The sequence below is a fragment of the Strix uralensis genome, chromosome 2, assembly GCF_047716275.1.
Source record: "Strix uralensis isolate ZFMK-TIS-50842 chromosome 2, bStrUra1, whole genome shotgun sequence".
In the NCBI taxonomy this organism is placed as follows: domain Eukaryota; kingdom Metazoa; phylum Chordata; class Aves; order Strigiformes; family Strigidae; genus Strix; species Strix uralensis.
The window spans coordinates 134,058,301-134,081,235 of record NC_133973.1 but is presented as its reverse complement, the minus strand read 5'-3'; the positions used below and the strand labels follow the sequence as shown (position 1 = coordinate 134,081,235).

General features: G+C 39.8%; 1 protein-coding gene across 1 annotated transcript in view; it reads right to left on the bottom strand.

Annotated features, from left to right (window-relative positions):
* TENM4 (teneurin transmembrane protein 4) overlaps positions 1-22,935 on the bottom strand; it is a 508,662-nt gene that overhangs the window by 206,464 nt on the left and 279,263 nt on the right. The window contains exons 6-7 of the mRNA XM_074860410.1: positions 10,120-10,372; positions 2,476-2,711 (exon numbers count right to left, since the gene is read on the bottom strand). Of these exons, the coding sequence (XP_074716511.1) occupies positions 2,476-2,711; positions 10,120-10,372 (489 nt within the window). The remainder of the gene's footprint in view (positions 1-2,475; positions 2,712-10,119; positions 10,373-22,935) is intronic.

The window sequence follows — 22,935 nt, the reverse complement described above, 5'->3', positions numbered from 1 at the left end:
GTATTTCCATTAACTGATCAGTGTACAAAAAAATAGAGCAAATGCCAAACCACTGCCATGGGACTCAATCCAAAGCCCATTCACTTAACTGGGAGTCTTTCCAATGACCTCAGTTTGCTTCGGAGGATGAAAATGGTCATTAAAAAGATAATTTCTATGGTTGTTTTAACTAACAAGAGCAGCTGGAAAGTAGCCAAACTCCCAACACTCATGAACTGTTATATAGATTAGACCTTCTTACTCATGATTAAGTTATACCTTACCACTCAAATAGTCCCCATGGCACTGAAAAGAGCAAGATACTGCTTAAATGAGGAAAGGTATCTGTAAGAAAATCCAACTACGCAAATATAGGGGGAAAAACCCCCAAACTGGAGGAAAAACAGTAATTTGTTTTGCAAACAGACCAGGTTATTTAAAAGATTGAACCAGTTCCTGTTAAGAACTGCACAGTTTTTATCAGAATGCAAAATATCTCACCTTAACTTAGTGAAAGTACAAACATTTTGACTCCCTGATTCATTTTTTTTCTTTTGGGTTAGGTGATACAATTCTCGTCTGCAACTTGACAGGATGTAGAAAATAATTACAAATGAAAAGGTTATTCATAATTTTTAAATGAGTTAATTAGTAAACCCCGCCAGAGTCACTCATTACTGTAATTAATAATTGATTATACTTGAAATTAAACACAATTTTTCATCAAAATCTAATTAAATATCTGCCTTTTTGCTTGTTGATTAGAACACTGGGTCTGGTAGTGACAATCTTTGCTAAATATGTTTATGCTGAACTGAACCATCGAATTTGATTTTTAATAATTGATAGTTCCTTTAGAAATTAGTAATTATGACCCATAATTACAGCAGTTCAACCTGATCAGCATTTCTGGCACCTTGCCAGCCATCCGTGGAGCCTGGCAAATGCCAGAGATTTCATCTGAATGGAGAAAAAAGGATGGGAGAGCACTCAATGGACCTACCTTTTAACCACATTAACTGTGACTTTAAACAGGATCCTGATCTTTTCAGAACTCTGAAAAAGGGGTTTGAGTTGGAGAATACTGAGTGGTAAACCGAACTCTTCTCAATCTATCAAACGGCACACACCTCCTCTGTCAGAATTAACAGGCACTGCTATTCTGAGTTATAACGATACTCCTCTGACACACTGAGATAATGTCCAAAGGAACCATGTTCAGGGCATAAGGAGAATACCAGACAAATGAGAAAGTCAAGTCCAAATGTACATAGCAAATGATGAAAATTGACTGCATATTTCATCAAACTGCTGCTGATTTAATGCTGGTTAATTAATCATTCCTGCTCTTCTTACAGGAGACATAAAAGTGACCAGAGTATGATGCAAGGCAGAAGTGGAAAAGTATCAGTCATTAAAGCAGTGTACATAAAAGGAACACAGTAAAAGCAATCCTTTGTGGTAGTGCTAATTATACTCATGTGAAATGAAAGCAAAAATCTTTCGATCCAGGCTAAGATTTGTAATTCTAACCACAACCTTTTATAGATCATTAGTGTACAGGAAGTCACAGCGAAATCAAAAAGACTCATTTGTGCCATGAGAAATGGGCTTTTTTACCCATGATCACATCTGTAAGTCTCTGACAACTAGAGTTTGCACCACTGAGAGTTTAAAATAGAAGTCTAGGAACGGACCTATGTAAGACATTTATAACACAAATATCAAATCTAACTGAAGAAAAAGTAATGGTAACACCCCAGCTTTACAGGCTGAAAAATACAATTTTCACTTCTAACAGTTCAATTACTTTTGCAACAAACACTAAGAATGTTTTTTTTGCAATGAACACTGACAACCCTTATAAACCAAAGAAATTCAGATCGTGCACTGCTCAAGAAAAATCCACTGCTTTGGCACCCAAGTAGCAAATTTCCCCGACTCCCTCTACTCAAAAAAGGCCCTGCTGGACCACAATCAGTCCTCCATCCTCCCGGTCACCCTGTCAACTTCAATATAGTTAGTTAAATAGCTAGGATGTGCCACCAAAAGATAGAATAAAACCTCATTTTTGTGTATCAGGATCTTGGTTCTGACCCTGTCCCATCAAAGTCAACGGCAGAGCACTCCCACAGACCTGGATGTGACTGTGATTGGTACATGGGCCTCACTGTCTGTTTTAATGGGCTGCTTTGAGAAAACCTGGTGGGTTTGTCTCACTCCAGGTACACCTTCCTTTGCAGGATGTAAACACTCTGTGCAACATATGGAAGGGAGCACAACATATGACTCATGTTTTACTAAGCTCTCCTGGCTCTATGTCATGTGTTAGGCTCCCTACCACAGCACTGCAACCACAATTAAGTCAACAGAGGCCTTATTTCCCCATCACTTGGTACCACGATCTTTACCCGCTGCTTCCCAAACATTAGCATTATGGGTGGGTTTGTAGAGAAATGAAAGAAAAGCAGAAAAAAAACCCAGAAATAAGCTTACCTATGAAATACGCCAGCAGGATCACCAGCGTGACTGAGATGACAATGGCACTCAGAGCAGCACATTTCCAGTTACAGTACTTATAGGGTTTCTTCAGGTTAAAGGCAGGCCTAGAGAAGGTACTTCTGGGAAGGGGCCTAGGGGGAGGTGAGTACACAGTGCTGGACGTCAAGGGATATCCTGGCGATGTTGTACAAAAAAGGGGAGAAGTGCCTCCAGGTTTGAACAGGAAGTGCCTGAGGGAAGAAAGACCAACAGCAAGTGACTCCTCACACAAATCGAAGCCGAGGGAGACGTGGGGTGGGAGGATGGTGACTGCTGCTGGGACGAGGAAAGCAGCTCCACACAACGCTGGCTACGGACATGGATGGCATGCACGAAAGAGAAGAATAAAAATCAAAGGCAAGTCACACAGAATAAAGGAAAACAGAACAAAACAAAACCACAAAGCCAACAATGCCACAGAGAACTCTTGAAGGGCAGGAGTCCCCTCTGTGGAAGAGCTGGCACCAGAGTGAGATGAATACCCCAAGCACAGCTACGACAGACTGGTGGCACGGGCAGCACCGGGGGCCTGCTCACGCTCCCACAGAAATGCCCTACGGAGACTGAAGAGGAGCGTAGGTCGGATTAAAGAGGGGAGGGCGTTTACCAATTCATTGATCACTGCATGAGAGCGTTTTTTGTATGGCATCGGTGAATGGAGATGGGGAAAGAGAGCTTAAGCCATTCCATAGCACCCAAATTGTCACAGAGGGGAATATTCACACTGTCCCCACATGGCAAATTTAAGCGTCAGACAACGGCATGGCCAAAAGCATCAAAGCCCAGAATTCAAGTCCTGTGCATCGCCAGTGGGGAGAGGCACCTGCTTCCAGAAAGCAGTCAAGAGCACCTTAGTTTGATGCCTACCTTTAAAAAGTGTGAATTACTGTCAAAGGCAACAGCTTTTCCTGTCCAGTGACACATTGGGAAGCACCGTATTTTGCCCATTACTACAAATGCAGCCTGAGCGCCAGCCTATGAGGACCTTGTGTGAGACTCAGGAAAGTCAGCACAAAAAGGACCCACTGCAGTCCATGAGTTCCTGAAATGAAATGTCCCAATGGGAGTTCTCTCCATGGGAATCTTAAATGAAAAACAATTTCAGTGGGACATCATGAAGTACAAGCCATTCAAATTCCGGGAATGAAACTTGGGAAACAGATCTGACTCGTCTGTCACCGTGCTGATGTAAAACAAAAATCCAGCTTGTGAGGACTGAGAAACAGCCCCAGTGCAGTTTGCACCTTCTGCCATGGTTTATGGGCCTGGATTTGCAGCCAGTATAAATGCAATCAGCATGGATCCATGGGAGTCAGTCAAGCCAGTGGATTATACCTGATGAAGACGTGACTCTATTTTCCCCTTGAATTCACTTGTGCAGTCACAGGGGGAAATGTCACATGCAGAAACATCACCATGCAGAAAAGTCACTGATTTGTGCAGTGTAAAGTAACACATAATTCTCCAAAATAGGTGTTTGTACTGTTACAGCCATGGTTCTACTGGTACTGTAAGCATGACTGCTGAGCATTAGAGAAAGGGTCATTATTTCTACTAATGCTCTACATCAAAACATTAATTTTAACAAAGAGTCAGATACTATCCTGTGTTTTGGAAAGTATTTATTTAGACACAGATGCATCTGTTCTGAGCAAAGAGGTACCTGCAGTGTTGAAGTACACCAATTAGATCTTCGGTTAATGATGGCTACCAAATTAGAAACGGTCACACAAGGTCAACAGTTTTGGCACTAAGTGTCAAGTTAAAAGCTGTTTAGAACTTGAAAGTTAAGTGATCAAAAGTTAGGTAAAGATGCCAAAATAGTGGTTAAGTCAAAATCAAAGGCTTGGCTTACATACACCACTAGCAGACACTTGTAAGATAAGGTATGTGGAAAGTATCAGCTTAACAAGAAAGTATCAGGCTGCCAGCACAATAATGGTTTAAGATTTTTATGAAAATTAAATTAATCTTAGTTTACATGGGACTCAAAATTGCTGTAGGTACTTCTTACTAATGAAATTACTTTCAAAACAACAAGGGGAAAAAAGCAAACAGCATGCTGTGGCTCACTAGCATATTAATGAGTCTGTCATTAATATGTACAGGACGCAGTGCTCCAAGCCCCAGAACCTCATTTTTTTAAAGCCATCTTGGAAGAGGCCAGCAATGGTGTTGCCCTTAAACATCATTGATATGACCAAATGCTTTCATGCAAGGATCATAATGACTGTACAGTAAACAGGAAGACCACGGAAGTGTCACATACCCATCATTGTAAGCACCGTCATGTCGGGAGGAGGTGAGAATGTCCATCTCAATGAGGTTGTCCTGCAATGTCTCTAGGAATGTCTGCTTTGCTATGTTTCTACATACATATGGAAACATGAATGAAGCCAGTGAGTCATGCATATATGAAGTGTGATCTTATAAACCACAATGGTTATAGTGCAGTTGTGCATGGAATTAGAATGATGGACCATATATTTATATGTATAAGATGCTACACATATACATATATAGCTTTTAAGAATGTTCACTTCTCTATATATACACTATATATATGCATTTACACACATATAAGCACACACGCCCATGTGCATGTATAAAAAAAAGTTGATGTCTTTGTTCATTTCACATTATTTATTGCCAGTGACACATGAAACCTTCTGAACTGCTGGATCCAAGAGACTAGATTTCAGTCCAGCACAGCTGTAACCCTGTAATACTCCTGCATCTGTGTTATTGTTACTCTGACAAGGCACAGCACAGTATCTATATCCCACTGTGGTCAACACCTTGGTAGCACACTTCCACCTAACGTCCTCATGGATTTCCAGCGGAAATCTGCCACTCCTTTGCTTACATTTCAGTTTTGCATTTGAGAACTTTTTAATTACTAATTTGATTAATTTGCTTTCCTTTGTGGAGCAATAAATTGCTATTTAGAAGTTTCAAAATGCAAGTTTGGCTCAATATGAGTATTCCAAATAAAAGCCTCTCAGTGATAAGCAGATAGAGGCTGGAAAAAGGTTATGCTGTAACCCAAATTCCAATACCAGAGCACCAGCTGTAATCTGGATAATACAGGCAATAGGCAAGATACTTACGGCCTGCACGTGAAAAAGCCTGGTTTAGGCTTTGCAATAGTGGCATTTTGCAATATCTGGCCTCCCTGGCATGTACTTTGATGAGTCACATTTTGACCTATGTATGCTAACCTGCTTTGTATTTTTTGAGGAGAATAGCAGGAACATAAAGAATTAAGTCAGAGGCACAGCTGGGAACAGACTGTGTCTTTCTCACCTTCAGGCTTGTTTCTCAAGCCTTGGCAAAAGAACATTCTTCCCATCTTTTTTAAAACAAAAACCAGTCCTGATTTTGCCCATGTCTGTTTTCAGCATCAAAACTGAATCTAAGCCTGAATGTGAATAAATTCCCTGGCCACAACTAGCAAAAGGAACATAAAAGCATTGTGACACTTTATCACTTATGCAGGATTAAGTGCTTAGACGATATAAGTGACATGATGTGAACTCAGACGAGAACTCCTCTGTCAAAGAAACGGGATTCAGGTAACATGCTATACCAAGAGAAACCAGCCCTGTCATATTATACAAACCTTGATACTGTCTCTTCTAAAACGTCCTCAACCTTAATTTTCATTTCTACTTCCTCCTCTTCCTGCTGCTAATGCCAGCACTTGTTTCACTCGACTCACTGCTTTTGGGGGCCTCTGGGCTGTTTTGACAGAACAGATCTACTCCTTGATCTGAATGAAAGTAAAGCGACTCCTATTCATAGCTTTGGAGTAAAGTGGATCGACATGCATGAGCTGTGTGCCATTGCACTTGAGACATCAATCCATCCCAAAGTGTTAGCGGCTTCCTCACATTCCCTGGGAATGCAGGAAAGGTTGGATGTTGAATTCAATGCAAAAAGAAGCAACATATGGGCATGCACTGAGCATTTAATGGGTAAGAGGCAAGGCATCTAGCAACACACCAATCAATAAAAGTTCATCAGTAGTTAAAATCCATGTCAAATTGGTTCCATGAATTTCAGTTGTGGATTGTCAATAAAACAGAAGAGGGGAGGGTTATATAATCTTGTAATGTATGTATTTGTAACAGAGAGGTCGCTGGGTCACCGAGGTGACTAATGCACGACTGTCCTCACTGAAGGCTGGACAGAGTCTGCTTCCTTGGAGATTACCTGTGAATAGCTGGCTAGTTACAAAACACTCTCCCTTCTCATTATGAGTTGTGGTGGCAGAATCTGACCTTACATGATTACCACATGAAATTTCCTGGGAATGGAAGTCTCCTGAAAACTGTTGGTTTGTCAAGTGAACGTCCATCTAGTTGGCATTTATTTGCTCCCACAGGTCAAATGTAAAGGAACAGAAAGGAGGCCGCAGAAGAAGGAAGAGTGAGGAATAAATATGGGGGGAACTGACTTACCTGTCAGGAGTGACTGCTGAGCAAAGATCTTCTCATCACAACCTTGATAATATATTGCTTTTAAAGCAACAAAAAAGGGAGCAGACAGGAAAAGAGAGAGGAAAAAGGAGAAACAGAGAAAAGGGAGTAAAGGGAAACTAATGAAAAGGAGGGCGAGAAGAGGAGGGGCTCTTCCTCTTGCAACATATAAAGTTCTCAGATGCAGAATCTGCTTGTTGTGTCAGTGCTACATATCTCTGCTTGCCTTTGCATTACAGTATGGAAAATTCCAGGCAGTGACAAACCATCCTAAATTCCCAGTTCTGAATACTGCCTGGAGTCCCCAGCAGTCAAAATCAAGCCTCTTCAAACTCTGGGGTGCTCAAAATCTATAACTGTAGGCACGTTTCACAGCCTGTGACAATCCCTGTTTAAAAGACGCAGCTTTTCCTTCATGTTTTCTCTCTCTGTTGACTAATATGGGATTTAAAAAAAAAAAACGGATATTCAACAGAAATACAATTCCATTTTTGACATGAGATTACTATAATCTCCTATTGCTATACTTCAAAGGCCTTAATTCTTGGATTAATGTCTCTTGTCTAGGATTTTTTTTTTTTACATATTGGACATTTTATTCTCTTATGTGGTGGTCTTTTTTTGGTTCTGAAAATCTTTGTAGTGCAGAAGACTGACTTCATGGAAGAGGTGGAATTGGGCATCCAAGTTTGCTCAACAGCTCTGAAGCCTGGTCTTTTATGTCTACAGAATTTTCACTGAAGGGAATGGAAGATCTCTGCATGTTGGAAAAGCAGACTATTAGAGTGGAGATTTGGCACAGATTTACTGATCATCTATGCAGCACAGCCTCTTTGCATTATGACACCATTATAACACATTTTGTTTTCTTGATGTTGTTTGGTGAAGGAAAAAAAGCCTGTCAGTTGTGCTTTGTGTATGTGCTCATTTGCTGTTTGACATAAAATTATCAATTCTTTTCCAACATGTTTGTTGTCTGAAGAGACACGGGGCAAAATTATGTCATTCCAACCAGCGTGTCGAAAGCCATATCATCAGTCTTGAAATGACCTGTTTTTTACCTAATTAATAAAAAGGTTAAATTGAGGATCAATTAGAAATGTGACTGTTTTGTGAAGCAAGTGAAATCATCAAATGATGCAGAAAGACCTCTTCATGCAGGTAGACCTCCAATTTCCAGTCTGGTTGACAGCAACTATATGACCAACTCAACTTGCAGAAAGAAAAGTCTGCTTCAGATCTTGAAAAATTTTCATCCACAATGATTTCATGCAGAAGAAATGAGAGCAGTCTTTAAGGATGTACGCATTTACAATTTAACAGGAACAGTCCAGGACTAGCCAGATAATTGTTCTATGAACTCCTGCATTTAAGATGTGGTAGGGTTGTCTCTCCATCTCCCTCGCTCATTGCCACCCGAATTGGACAAATGGGGGCAGGATGCTTTCAGCAAAAAGCTTTTATCTCTGATATTCCTCCACTGATCCAGCAGCAAGGACATTCCTTCTCAGTTGTAAGGCGGTGGGTTCTGAGAGACTCCAGTCAGATGTGAGGATGTGAGGATTTCTTGGTACTATTAAAACAGTATATTATCTCTTCGCTAAAGAATTCACAACTTGATTTAGAAAAAGGCACGGGGCTTCCTCCAGAATTACAGAGGATTATTCGCAAAAGGACTGCAGGAGTGGGGCCTAAGTATTTTTTAATGTTGTTTTTTTTTTTTTTCCCCCAAAGAAATAATACATAAAAGTCAATGCTTGGGTATATATGCTCAAGAATTAGTAACACTATATAATTACTGCAACTGTTGCCAAATCACACTTGCAGTACTTGCGTATAATTTTGTTTTAATCTTTTGGATCCAGCTTCTTAGTTGGGTCTTTTTAATCAAGCAGTCGCGGAGAAATTAATTATCCTTAAATGCCATAAAATGTGAGGTCTGTTTTGGAAGTTTCAGAGGGCCGGCAGACATAACTCATTCTCAAAAAGATCGACAGACACACTCAATTTTAAAAAACATTTTCTTAGCAGAAGCTGGCAAAACTGGGTACATTTTGTTCCAGGATACAGACACAGCTACCACTGAACTCAGTGAGATTCCCACAGGCAGTGATGTGACAAGTTTGGCCCCTGGCTCAGTTTTCAGTTAGTTTGTTTTTTGCTGTCTAAAATCTTTCTTGATGGTTTGAGAAGGTAAGACAAATGAGGGAAAAAAGGCAGTTAAGTAAATGCACCACATTAGGCCTGGAAGACTTCTCTCCAGATTGAACAAGATACCATGTGTGGGGGCTAATGACTCCAGCATCTCCAGTGGCTTTCCAGTTGCAAAGGAAATGGCGAAGCAAAACCTCTGGAGAATGCAATAACTGAGTTTCAGGTGGACAGCAAGAAGTAGATGCACTCACCATCAGATGGGAGGACTGAGGCTGAGGGAGTATGACAACTCCCTTTTCCAGAACCCACAGAGAACCTCAACAAAGCTAGAAACTAGAACAACTCGGTGCACCCTTGTCACACCCTTTGTGTGTTGCATAGGTGGAAAAGAATTTAAATGCTAAATGGAAACATCATTAATTGACTGATGCCCTGCTATTCAGTGTTTCATGCTTGCTGGAGCAGTGTTGTAGGACAGTAAAATGCTGCAGCCGACCTCTCCTCATCAGGTAAATCAAGATCAACCTTTCCTGAATGATGTACTACAAAAGTATCTGCTTTACGAGGCACAGATAGAAGGCTAAATCTTTTCAATATATTGACTGATTTCAGTTTCTTAAATAGGATATTGATTTATCCTACCACATATGAAGAAAAAAACATTAAAGGAAAATAAAAGAAAGAAGACGAAGAACATTTTAATCTGTCATCCTGATTCCAATTTTAAATGAGGAAAATAACCTTATGAGCAGCTGTTAAAGACAGTATTTTTAGTTTATGAAAGAAGAGCAATTTCCTGTTCTCCTAGTCCAAATAAAAAGACACAAGGAATAATGAATACAACTCAAAATACTTAAGCCAAACACCAGCTCACAAACTGAACGGCTAGCTATACAGATGTGTGTGTTTTCCATAACAGCACAGAGAGTCAGAACATAGTAAAGTACTAAAGAAAACGACCTACCTAGTCTCCAGTGGGATGTTACTGTTAAGTAACCAGTTGTCCTGAGCATGGGCTGGCTCTTGAGCACTGGCTGGTTGTTCTCCAGAAAGAGAGTGGTCTGTAGGAGCTGGGCTGGGGTTGCTGCGTGGAGTGAAGTTCCCTCTGTTTAGGGAATTGATGGAGGCCGCGTGATGTTGATTTGGGGTGTGAGCGTGTGATATTGGAGGTGGTGGAGTTCTAAGTCTTGAATGATTTTGAAGATTTGGAGGATGATCTATAACAGAAGTAAAGTATTTTTAAGGTTCATGATTTGAGTTGTTTCATACTGCGCTCATTTCTGTGCAGGCACTCCTAAGAAGTATGAAGGCCGGAATGCCACATATCCTAAATCAAACTCAAAAGGGTAACATAGCCTCGTTCCATATGCTCTAATGACACATGCATTGATCCCCCAGCCAGCTAGAAAAATAGTTCAGTTTCATGCACAAAAGTTATGAAAGCTTAAAGCACTGCAAAAAGGCTGTCCTGGCAGCCAAGTTAACTCCAATGAACAACTGCAGGTTGCAAACTGCAATCTGTCTGTGACACTGATTTGTGATAGAGCATGAAAAATACAACCAGCCTGGATAGATAACACTTTAGAGCAATTTTATGATGGATATACAGCTCCCAGTGAAGTTTGTTCTGCCTGTTTTGCCAGAGAACTTTCAATAGCTAAGTCAACAAGAAAACTGAGAATACATTTAATCATAGACTGAGTTTAGGGAAAGCCATAAAACTGTGTCAGATTTATACAATTTAACAAAATCCAATAGTTTGTATTGTTAGAGACGTACTCAAAGCGAGTGAAAAAACGCATGTGGCATAAAAACTGAGGTGTCAGGAAAATGAAACAACATACGGTGAAGAAAGATGTAAATATCAGTGATATGTCTACTTTGAGTAAAACTCAAAGTATTTGTTAGCCAACAGTCTGAGGGAGGTAAACTGAGGAAGGCAAACATTTAGGAAAGACTAACCTAGTGCTGACTTTTAGTTTTTTGATTAAGTATCAAGGATTTTTTTCACATGTCTTCTGGAAATGAAGAAAAACTAAAATATTTGATGGAACAGGAGGAAGACTGACAGTTCAGCATGCTGATGTGGGATACAGGAAACTTATTACTTTCTGATTTTAGTAGATTTATGCTTGTAAGTCATTAATGCACAACACTTATCTGATGCCTTATCTGAAAAAAAATGTATATGGTATCAATCTAATACTTACCAGACAGACTTCTGTATCATGAAAAACTAACAGTTAACATACTCTCTAATTAGAGAGCTCAGAACTGAATGAACTGTACACAGTGCTGAATTACAATGAATGGTATCAAAAATCACCATGACATTTAATGACACTTTTGAAATCTGGATTAGGACTTGGTTTCAGGAGAGGAACAGGGAAAGCATTTACAATATCTCTGTAGATTCCTGAATATCTATACACATAAGATAAAATATAAAGATGTGTGAGACAACACATCCCTTCCCTCCTCACCCTGTACGGACTCACACTACCTTACCATTAGCTATGGCTGATCATACCAAAGCCCTAGGTGGTTGAGGTGGTCTAGCAAAAAAATAGGAGGTGTTAATTACAAAGGTGCCATTATGCTGTTCTGGCTTTGTTAGGTCAGACATGGGACTAGGGGTATATATTCCATGGGGAGAACTGAGCGCTTTTAGGTCCCCAATCCGTTTCACACTATACTTTGAGAAAGGTCAGAGGAACACCTTAAAAGTGCTGTTCTCTCTATTGTATATCAGTACAATAGAGAATAACAAGCTCAAAAAAAGAGATCCATGCTGGTCATCTACACTTGGACAAATAGATTATTCCCAGGAACCTAATGGAGTGTTCAGAAGTCTCACTTAGCAACGCTCATCCAAAATTAATAATGCCATACTGGACTCTGATCTAACACTCGTTAGTCCTTAAAAGTTCTGTACATCAGCCAGCAAACTAAAGGGAAGGACAGAGCAATGACCATGGACTGTACGGATGAGGAATATCAGAACTAAATCAGGTCTGACCTCAGCTCTGCAGCATCCAACTATCCTCAGACTGGATATTATTGGGAACTGTTGCTTAACTGAAGCCCTGACCATGGAGGTAATAAAAACAACAGTGGAAGAATCCTACTGCTGGCTTAGTTAAACTGGTGACTCATTTTCCCACTCAACGGACAGCAGCCATGACTGCTTGGCTTAGGCCCCCTTTGCTGAGAGGCAGAACGGAGAGGCAGAAGATAGGCACAGTACGCACCAAAACCTGCTGCCTTGGGCACGTGTCTGCTTGCAGACAAAGACAGGAACAGTGCATTAATGCCAGGCTGAGGGAGATGAATGTAAATAGAGGATTTCCAGTTTTTAGGGCTGTCAATCTATCACCGTGCACAAGAACTTAATTCATCCCAGAGAAAATTACTTGCATAATCAGGAGCAACATACCAAAGGTCTCCAAGACCAGTTATTTGAGTTTTTATTACAACAGATGCCTGAGACGAATACTCTGCACAAACAGGAAAGGGGGGCAAATGGGTGAATCCTGGAATATGCAATAGGTGTTTTGTGAAGTTCTCCTGCTATCGGTTGACTTTCCCTATTGGAGACACCATTTTCAGGCTGTGAGTCAGAGCCTGTTTCCAGTGATCTGTTATGTAAATTCCAATTTACACCCTATTATTGCAGACACATTGCAGATGCTATTATGGATAATGCTTTCGAATCAAGTAAAAATGTGTCATTTTCATTCTCTATTTGCATACCCTCTGTGATTTCTTTGCTAAGTAAAGACAGCACATCTATCTTACTCTGGTCTATGTGATTTTTCACAGGATTTTATAGCTTGTATTTCTTTTTTCTGACATTTAGGTAGCTTCTCCTCCCAGAATATTTTTAATTTCATTCATATACAAATTCTGAACACTTATGTCACGTCTGAGCATTACCAAATTTAATATACCTTGACTAGGATTAGCAACTATTTCCCTTGCCTTACGACCCCTTTTTTTCCCTTATTCTCAAGTTAAGAAACATTAGAAAAAAGGTGTAGATGAAAGCACAAGCTATGAAATCTTCCTACTGAAAATTACTGCAGCTGTGCAGGATTTTCTTGATGCGACAAAACTGTTGAGATTCTTACCCTCTGTGGTCACCAAAGATCCTACAGGATTTGCAAAGGATAAGGGAAGCCCACAAAGTGAATTTCTTCTTGATTTCCTAAAATTGCAACTGTCCCCTTATTTGAACATGCTCTTTTTAACTAGTTCTACAATGTCTGAGCGATATAAAGTGTGTGGTTATACTTCCCCACAGGAAGGAGAACCTTAATGCTGGCCGCAGTGACTCTCTTACATCACGTATGTGTGTGAATCTTATACAATGGGAAGATGCTGATTATCCTGCTATATATTATACATAAATGCTGTATATTTATAGATGCTTAGGCAGCACTGAATTCTAACCCACATAGGTGGGATAGAGGGGAGGTCAGATACAGCTTTCTACATCAAACAGCAAGCCTTTATTAGGACAACAACACCACAGGAATTCAGAAGATTTATAGAGGAGCAGGACATCGTGGCCTCTGCAATAATTGTACTAGGTTCCCCAAGACCTTTCTTAAGCAACTATAAGATGGCTAACTGTGACTATTGGTAAGTTATCTTGGCTTACTCAAAAAGAGATAATTTTCAACATTTTCCTGCTCGCGGTTTTCCTCTTTGGTTTCCAAACAGACATGGAGTTTATCATTCCCCCTCTACTTGCTGAAATGAAAAACCTGACATCTGGTATTCAGAAGGACCAGCTAAGCTAACAAAGTACAAAGGAATAAAACAAACAGCTTGTAAAACACCTTCCCCCCACCCCTCTAAATTTCTAATAGTCTCCAGAGTCAAGTAACACAGTTTATGGGATGATTTTTACCTTGAAGGGACAGCAAAAGAGATCTGTCGATAGCAAAGGAACCCTCCCAGTCTTAGATGCCAAATACCAATGAAACAAGAGTCTCAGAGATAAAGTTCAACATTTCTAGAAGATAGGCTGGCACTGCGGAAGTCTAAATAGCTCAGAACTTAATGAATATCCCTGTGAGCCTCATTTTCTCTAAGGGGTCTCCAAAATGTGTCAGACATGAAATATGTCTGTATTCCAATGTAATGAAACATTGGAAATCTGATTGCGAAAAACAGCAATAGAAATCAAGTTGCCTTTGTGTTGCCTTTTTTTTTTTTTTTAACATTAAAAAGTCATTGACTGACACTGGCTAGATAACCACAGATAAAGCAGAGTTGGAATATAACTCAGTTAATGAAGCCTGTACTTGGCACATATTAGAGAGCCTTGATAGAATCCTGTGAATGAAGAATTGAATATATGTGAACCACAAAAAATTACAAATGAGGAGCTAATATGACAAAATTTGAATAAAAGGTCTGAACCCCATGTTCCTTTTCTTTCCCTTAACCTTTAATGAGTAGTACTGTTTTGAAATTACTCTATGTAACAATTACACTTTCTGATTCATTAGGTTTTGGGATTGTGTTCAGGGCAAATGTGCTAACCTCAGAGTGAAAAATACGTTCTCATCTTTTTTTCCCAGCTTCTCCTGTTCCTCCACACATTTGTCATTTGTGTGTCTGCTCATATTCAGACAGCCTGATGCCTGACTGGTGTCTGGGTTAGGTACAGGAAATATTTCTCTTTACTCACTGTATATAGTGCCAGGTGGAATGAATCACTCACTGCTCCCTTGAACTTAAACTCCACAGTAGCTGTGATGACTAACTTGGTAGTGTGACTTTGGGCAGTCATGCCTATACCCACACACAGAAAAATTCCCCCCCGTTGCAGAGGAAACAATCTTTTTTTAAAAATAATGAACTCTGCATTCAACTGAAAGAGCGAAGAGCCTTGTTTCAGCTCCAGGACCACGTTTCAATCTGCTGCAGATGTACACTCGCAGCACTCACACCACCCTGCAGCTGAACTTACCTTCATAGGCTCCCTGTCCCTTTGGGTGCCACTGGGTATGGAAGCTGGGGTGCCTGCACTCATTAATCTAATGAGCCACCTAAGGCCAGGTGGACTATGAAAGACTGAACTGGGTCTTCCCCATCACCCTTGTAGAAGGCACAGAGAGTTTGCTGTTAAAAGTGAGACAGCTTGCCAGAAACAGGTTCCCTATCAGACACATGGCAAAGCCAATGATGGCATCTGCAAAATGAAAAGCAAGCAGAATATTTAACCCCCAAGTTGGCAGATAATGGAAAAATATGAGGAGAAAAATCAGAATGGGAGACACTGCTCAGATGGTGCCTTGGTGGCTTCTGGTGACAGCCAGGATCAACTACAGACCAAGTTTTTGTCCCATTTGCATAGAATTCAGCTGAATGTGCAACATCTGGACTGAGCTGAAGCAACGTGCAAAGATGGCACCTCTGCTGTACCAAGCACGTCCATCTCTGGGCTGTTATTGATATTCTGCAATCTAGAGGACAATTTCCTCCTTCAAGGAATGTCTTACAACAGGCTCTGTCTACATGGGACAGCTGGGTAGCATAATGAGGAAGCCAGTCCACAGGATGGTGATAGAGATGGAGTGAAACAGGTCACTTGGTATTCAGATCATTAATCTGCTCAGAGATGTCTGTTCTCCCTTGCTAACACTGAAAAACTGGAATTAGTGATACAATTTGAGTGACTGAAGCTCTCCTTAAGAAGCATATTGGCTGAATTTGACTTAAGACTAGCTGCTTCTACCGTCAAGAGGAGTGTTTGCACCATGCTGTGAAATACATATTTTTTCTGTAGTAACATCTTGTGCTGCTGGTTTTCAAAATGCTAAGCCACAAAATGACACTGAATCATAAAAGAAAACAGAGAACTAATGTATAATCTCCATTAAGTAACAAAACAATACGAAAGCTACCTTGATGTTTTTTTCTCTATTATATTTTAAGTAATAGCATAATAGGGAGCTGCTGTCCCATCCAGGACTCTCACTAGAGAAGAGCGTAGTCCTCACCATGCAGTTAAAATCAGCAGTGTGAGTGTCCTGGTTCTAGAGAGTATTCTGGTTCAGAGTCTTCTTGAAGTTGAGCCTTGTATCTCACTGATACTTTGTAATGCTATATGCAGAGACATCCAACCAACTATGTTTTATGGATGGTTAAAGCCTAATAAAAACCCTCCTGTGCACACCTGTATTGTAAATTTGGTGCAGTCTTTCGTTCAGAAAAATCCTACAAGCATTGGAAACTATTTAATAGAAGAAAATGGTTATACAGATGTAAATAGTTTTGACTGTTCCTCTAAACGCACAACTTGGACACTGAATTTGCAATAACCAGTGCTACAATAAGTGGATACCAAAAGAGTTGCAGAACATAAAAAGTGTAGTGAATTTTCATGATAACACTACTTACAGTGTCCCTGTGAATGTCTCCAGCCACTATCCAGAGATATTTTAGACATTGTTGGTAAAGCTATATACCAGGACCAGTGAAAAAAGACTGTAACTATCAAAATCTAAACTTGACCTCAGCAGTGTACAATGTGTACAAAAAGCAATCATTCTTCATCTTGAACAGACTGTAACCAGTAGCAAGTGGAAATGGAGGACCTAGAAACCAGACGGCAGATAAAATGGCACCTTGTTACTAATTGACAAGTCTCGGCTTTATAAACTATGAGGACTTCATTCTGAAACATTTCCAGGTTATACCTATACCTAAGCAACTTCATTTGTTTACATGAGTTCATCAAAAATCAGGCCCGCCTGGATGGTGCATGTGCACATGTAAAAGTAGTTGAAGCTCCTCTCTGGCTTCGCAGATTAACACTTCATTGGTTTTACTGTTTAGAGGAAACGACAGGTGGACCAAATCAAGTCCAAACAAGCCATCTCCTCTGTATTTTCCTCGTCAAATGTGTACATTACATGCAAACTTTCCTCTCAAGTGCCAAAGTGCCTTTGCAAAAGCAAAATATTGACTTTTGGGTTTGAAATCAATTTTTTTCTTGATGCTAGGCTGTCAAGCTTTGGCTGTACACAGTCAACGAGAGCTCTGGGTGGTTGTTTTTTCATCAGTATGCATCTGATTGAATTGAACGTCCTACAAGTAATGCTTTTAAAAAGGTCTGGGTCACTGTCAAAGGATGATATGCAGACTTTTAACCCGTGGTGTTCATTATTTAACTTAATAAAAGGGAATCACAGACTAATAAAATCAAGGCAGAGTATTGCTATTTAGACTCTGACAGTTTATGAAGAATCATTGCCTTAAACACAGAGGAAAGTGGAAAAAAACCCAGAATACTGGCAGAGTGTAAATGAGTTACTTAAATTTAAATAACATATTTAAGTTCTTAAATAAATTACTGGAAACATGGGAAAGTAGCCTCTACAGTGCCCAACTAAGCAAATTTTCTTGCAGCCCTGGAGACTGGATTTTCTGCAGGACTTACTGAAAAGGAACATCTTTAACTACCCTGATACCATACACGGGAGGCAATGGGAGCTTTGAAGGCTCAAGCTGTTGAACTGCTGGCTTTTCTGGCCTAGGCATATAAAGAAACAAATAAACATATATTTGTTAATAATAACAAATAAACATGCATTGTTATAGCTCCTTCCCTCTCAGAAATGCCACAAACATAAATACTGACTGTGAGCCTCGCCACTGGTGAGATACTGCAGTCATCCTCATTGTGTCCTCAGCCCCTCAGGTCTGGGTTCTCATGTCTGGAAACCCGTAATTACAACTCTTTTAATTTTCAGGAGGATGCTCAGAGCACTTTACTGTGTCATTTTGACAGCACTGATGGCTTCCACATGCTCCCTTCCAGCTGACTGAGGATAACCCATCTCCACTGCATCTTCATGGGGGACAGCACCCTAACGTGAGGCAAGAAAATCCACTGGCTTGAGTGAAGGATGGCTCATCCGTGCTCTGATTTTGAGTTGCTACAAATCACATTCATCGAGTGTTTCTAAACACGTGTGCCTAAAACTGCAACCTACCTCGAGAAGAACTGGGAGCCTGCAGCGCTCTCTCTTCTAAGAGATGCAGGAAGTCAGTACTTCTGAAAAGTGTCAAAAGGTGTGTTCAGTTCCCCATGTTTTATATTTTGCAATGTATGCTATATAAACCCTAAAACTCATCTGCAGTCAGCAGGGATAACCCAGTGGCTGAGGATTAGGCAATGTCTACGCCACTTGGATGATTACCCTTCACAAGTCTTCTTTCAGTGGTGTCCATCTTGAACAGGCTCAGCACAAGCAGCTGGATGCCATCCCTCAAAAGGCCTGAAAAATGGAAATATCTCTCAGATTTCCTGCTCCCTGCCCCGCACATTTAAGAAACACTTTTATTACACCTACGATTACTCCTTGACAGAAATGTGGTGCATTTCTCTGATGTCTGCAGTTTATTGACTTGAGGCACTGATGAACTCTTTTGTACAGAGAGAGTTTAACTGGTTTTCCTACATACGCTGTCTCCTGTGTCTGTTGTGTGGTTCTTTCATACAGTAATATACAGAGACAAATATATAAACAAACAGAAAACCACTCAGTTCAGCCTCCTCCAAACCAGACATGATTAGCTCGTATGGTTACACTGGCAAATTTCTGAACTGTTTGTGTAAAGCAGTTCCCCAAACTAAAGTACATCTGCAAAAGGTGCCTTTGGCTGCTGTAATAGCAAATAAACTCAGGATTTTGCCAGCACAGTCCTGTCAAATATTGTTCGTGCTTTTTTTCATATACCTATATTGGAAAAGCTTTGAAATATAGATCTGATCTTTGCCTGTTTCTCCCTAAAAATAAAATGAACAAACAGTCTCTATTTTGCTTACGCCCTTCAAAAATCTTATCTAAACTGCAGCGCTGCTGTGACTTAGCTGTACACAAACAGGACTGACAGATCCCCAGCTCAATCAGCAAAGTTGACTATTTATAGTAGCTGAGGAAATAGTCTGTTTTATATAATTTTTACAATGTTGTTAGCAGTGACGATCCAGAGACCGTCCTTTTGCAAACATGAAGCAATACAACTTCCACGCAGTTCGACTGCATGACAGGACCAGGTATGCATTCTTAGTGGTCAGGGTGAAAGATTAATATGCTGCAAAAACATTTTAAAGATTTACTGTATTCAGTGTTAACTTGCAAGCTTTGGGGTCTGGATTCCGACCTCTGAGGAGCATGTAATTCCCAGAGCCACCAGGGAGTTGCACAGCACAGACATGTGAAGGAGGGTTTTGTCCCTTTCTCTTTTGTTTGTACATGTTCCAGGCTTGTGAGTGAATCAGTCTCTGAAAATGCACAATTCCATTATTTCACAGCAAAGTGCTTATGGAATGTGACATGATGTGGTGTAGCACAATGCCAACAAGCACTAATGATTTTAATTATTTACTCTAGAGAAAGAAATAGGGAAATTTCATGTTGGCAGCAACTGAAATAAACTATTTTGAGTCTCTGCTGGCAAATGCAGATAATTTCATGACTTTGGATCAACTTCTGTACGTGCTGCCACCCAGGTGCCACCAAACAGAGGCACTGCACAGTACAGAACTAGTTTGTCAGTTTTTCCTTTGTTACCTCCTCCTCACCCCCATCCTCCTTTTAATTTTTTTTTTTTTTTTTGCTGCCTTTAAAGTTTTAACAAAGCCATTTCTGTTACATACCTCCAAAGCCCAACATAAGCTGGTGACAATTCCATCCGACAGCTGTGACTGACATGACGTCTGTCACAGTGATTAATACCTACATCCCCCGCCCCATCCACTGCGCCTACAAAAGCTGACTGATTTCCTTTGGTGAAAACCATGGGTGCAGTTAAGTGTAAAATCTCTCTGCACAGGTGGAAAACCTTATTCCCTTTGGCACAGGAATCTGATTTGTGAGAGCTGGTCTCCATGACCTTTCCCTTCAGGTTCTATTTGACATTCTCGGAAGCACAATGGCAGAAGGCTGCACTCCAAGTAATTCTGAAACAGACATAAAACTTTAATATTTTTATTAACACTTGAAGAGGCCACTAAAAGAAAATCAAAACTATGAATCTGTCAAGATACCCCTCAGCAATGCTGCACTTTTTGTTCACAAAAGTACCATGACTGAAGAGCAGTGTAGTTTATTCGGTGTGTATGTTTGTCTGTCTGTTCATAACACCTCCACCCTTAAATATCTCAGTACTAATTAATACAGTCCCTCTGGCAACAGACTTCTGAGAGGAAATATTCATGATGAGCCTCATTTATGGTTAGCCTCATTTATCACATTCTTTTTTTTTCTTTTACATTTTATGATACAAATCTCTAGCATGTAACAAACACCAACAAAACTATAAATACACACAGTCCTAAATATTAATAGATCATAAAGACATTTCTACATGTTCTGATGTTAATTTTTACTCTATTATTCTGAATGTACCTTCGTATATCTCTCTGCCTTGTTACAGATAGACAGGTGTGTACAAATGTATACAGTCCTATAGAGACAGAAAAACCATATTATAGTTAAAAGATTTTGATCTTTTCTTAACTCCTGCTCTTCACTTTTTTGTCCCCTACCTGGATGGGAACAGGTATTGCCTTTACTGGCATCATACATTAAAGTGATGCTTGCTGCCCATCAACTTTCATCTTGGAAAATGGGTTAATTTAAAAGGAATAAATAAATGAATGATTGAATACAAATTTTCCGGTAGAACAAAAAGACTGCCGTAGCTTTTCTGCCAAAAAAAAAATGCAAAAAAGTTGTATCAACAGAATTATTCTTTATTATCCTAGCGCTTATTGGGATTTTCTTCTGAAACTGAGAAAAACCACTGCAGTGGGCTATACAGCAATTATTGTCAAGTGCACATGACAGAAAAAGTTTGAAAGAGGCACATCTATTTCTGCAAGTCATACTTGATAGACACAAGCCTACAAAATGCCCATGTGTGAAACTGCCACTGGGTTACTGACAGCTCTAAGTATGCCAACAGGGAGATTTTCAGAGGCACAAACAGAAGTGAGGTACCATTTCCCGTTTACGCCCGTGGCACTGTGCCACTCAGTGACATCTGTGACCTTGAAAAAATCACCACGAAAAATTTGAAATCAAGCCTGAATCAACGATATTCGTGCAGACCGCTGAAGCCAGGTGCTTAGCTTGTTTAATAATGCACTTTGGAAATATATAGTCCTAGCACTAACTGAAGCCAATATTAGCTGATGATTCCCTTAGCATGGGGCTGTTCAAGAGAGTGACAATGCACTCAGATAACACTTTGGCATGAAGCGTGTGACTTTAAAGCTCAGTCAGATTATCACAAAAGATGAATTTTCTAAGGTTCTTTTCATTACTTTCTGTAAGTGCTCTTGACATTCTCCAGAGCAGTTTAGGAGAGCTTCCTAGGAAAAATGTCAAAATAAAGTAATAATTTTCTTATAAAATTGTTCAACAATATGTGAGTATGGCATGATTTAGAAATTAAGATCAACAACTTATGAAGATGGTGCACGTATGCACACACCTATATACTATCAAGGGCTTCAGTGTGATCAAAACAATAAACAATAATTTCATACGTGCATTGTCAAAGAGGTAGAACAACTAGTTGGTGTAGAAAGGGGATTTTATGTGACCTTCAGGTATCCTGACAATATAAATTTCAACTATATATGAAACTTCTGTTTCAAACATTCGTAATTATTCACTGAGCAAAACAATTTACACTGGCTTCATACTGGAAGCATTTCAATAAAATTTATACCGCTTCTAACTCTTTTTAAACAGAACAAATCAAGTTCAGTATGGAGTCATATTAAAATACTGCCTTGTTTTTTAGGGACAATCTTGTTAAAATTAGTTTACTATCTGCCACAGGCACCAACTGGCACAACTCTGTGCAGGTGACAAAATTTTTTGGTTTAATTAAAGACATAATCATAAAGATATATTTTATTATCTGTAACTCAAGAACTACGTGTGATAAAGGCTTGTTTTTTTTTTTTTTTTTTTTCCCTTCATAGTCCCAGAGCCTCCCCTACACCCTAGCTGAATGATGTATGGTCTGGAACAGACCCATCATAAACCACAGGCTGTAAATTAAACAGTGGGATGAATAACTGGCTGGAGGGTTTTAGGAATGCTAACATAACACAGGTTATTCAGTCTACTGTGAGGGGACTTCTTTCAAAAAATACATTTCTGAAGTAGAAGTACAGCTACTTAATAATGTGATTTAAATGAATAGTGACTGGATATTTTTCACTATAAGGCTTAAATTTCACAGAATATGTTTATGCATAGAACTTTGGATTATTTACTTTTATCCTAAAGGTTGTTAAAGCAGTTCACATATTTACCCAATTGATACCCAAATTATAGGAAAGAATCATTTAACTCATCACTGGAAGGCCATCACGCCTGCCAAAGAACAAGACAGTTGCTGCACGAAGGATGAAGGCCTGACTCCGCTGAAGACAACTGCAAAACTCTGAAAGACTTTAGTAAGGTTGGAATTTTACAACTCATCTGAAAAAAAAAAAAACAGCTTAACACTTGAGGGGAACTTTACTAGTGGAAACCAGGCAGGACTTTCTTTATTCTTCAGTTCCAGTGATCAAACCATGACAGGGACAGATCTGTGTTTGCTGTTATGAATCTAGTAGCCTACCTCCCTGTCAGTGTAACCGTTTGGAAAGAAATGAGCAGAAACTCCCACAGAGATATACCGCCCTTGATCTGCAGCAAAACTCCTATATTGTCAATACTCGCCTTGATCT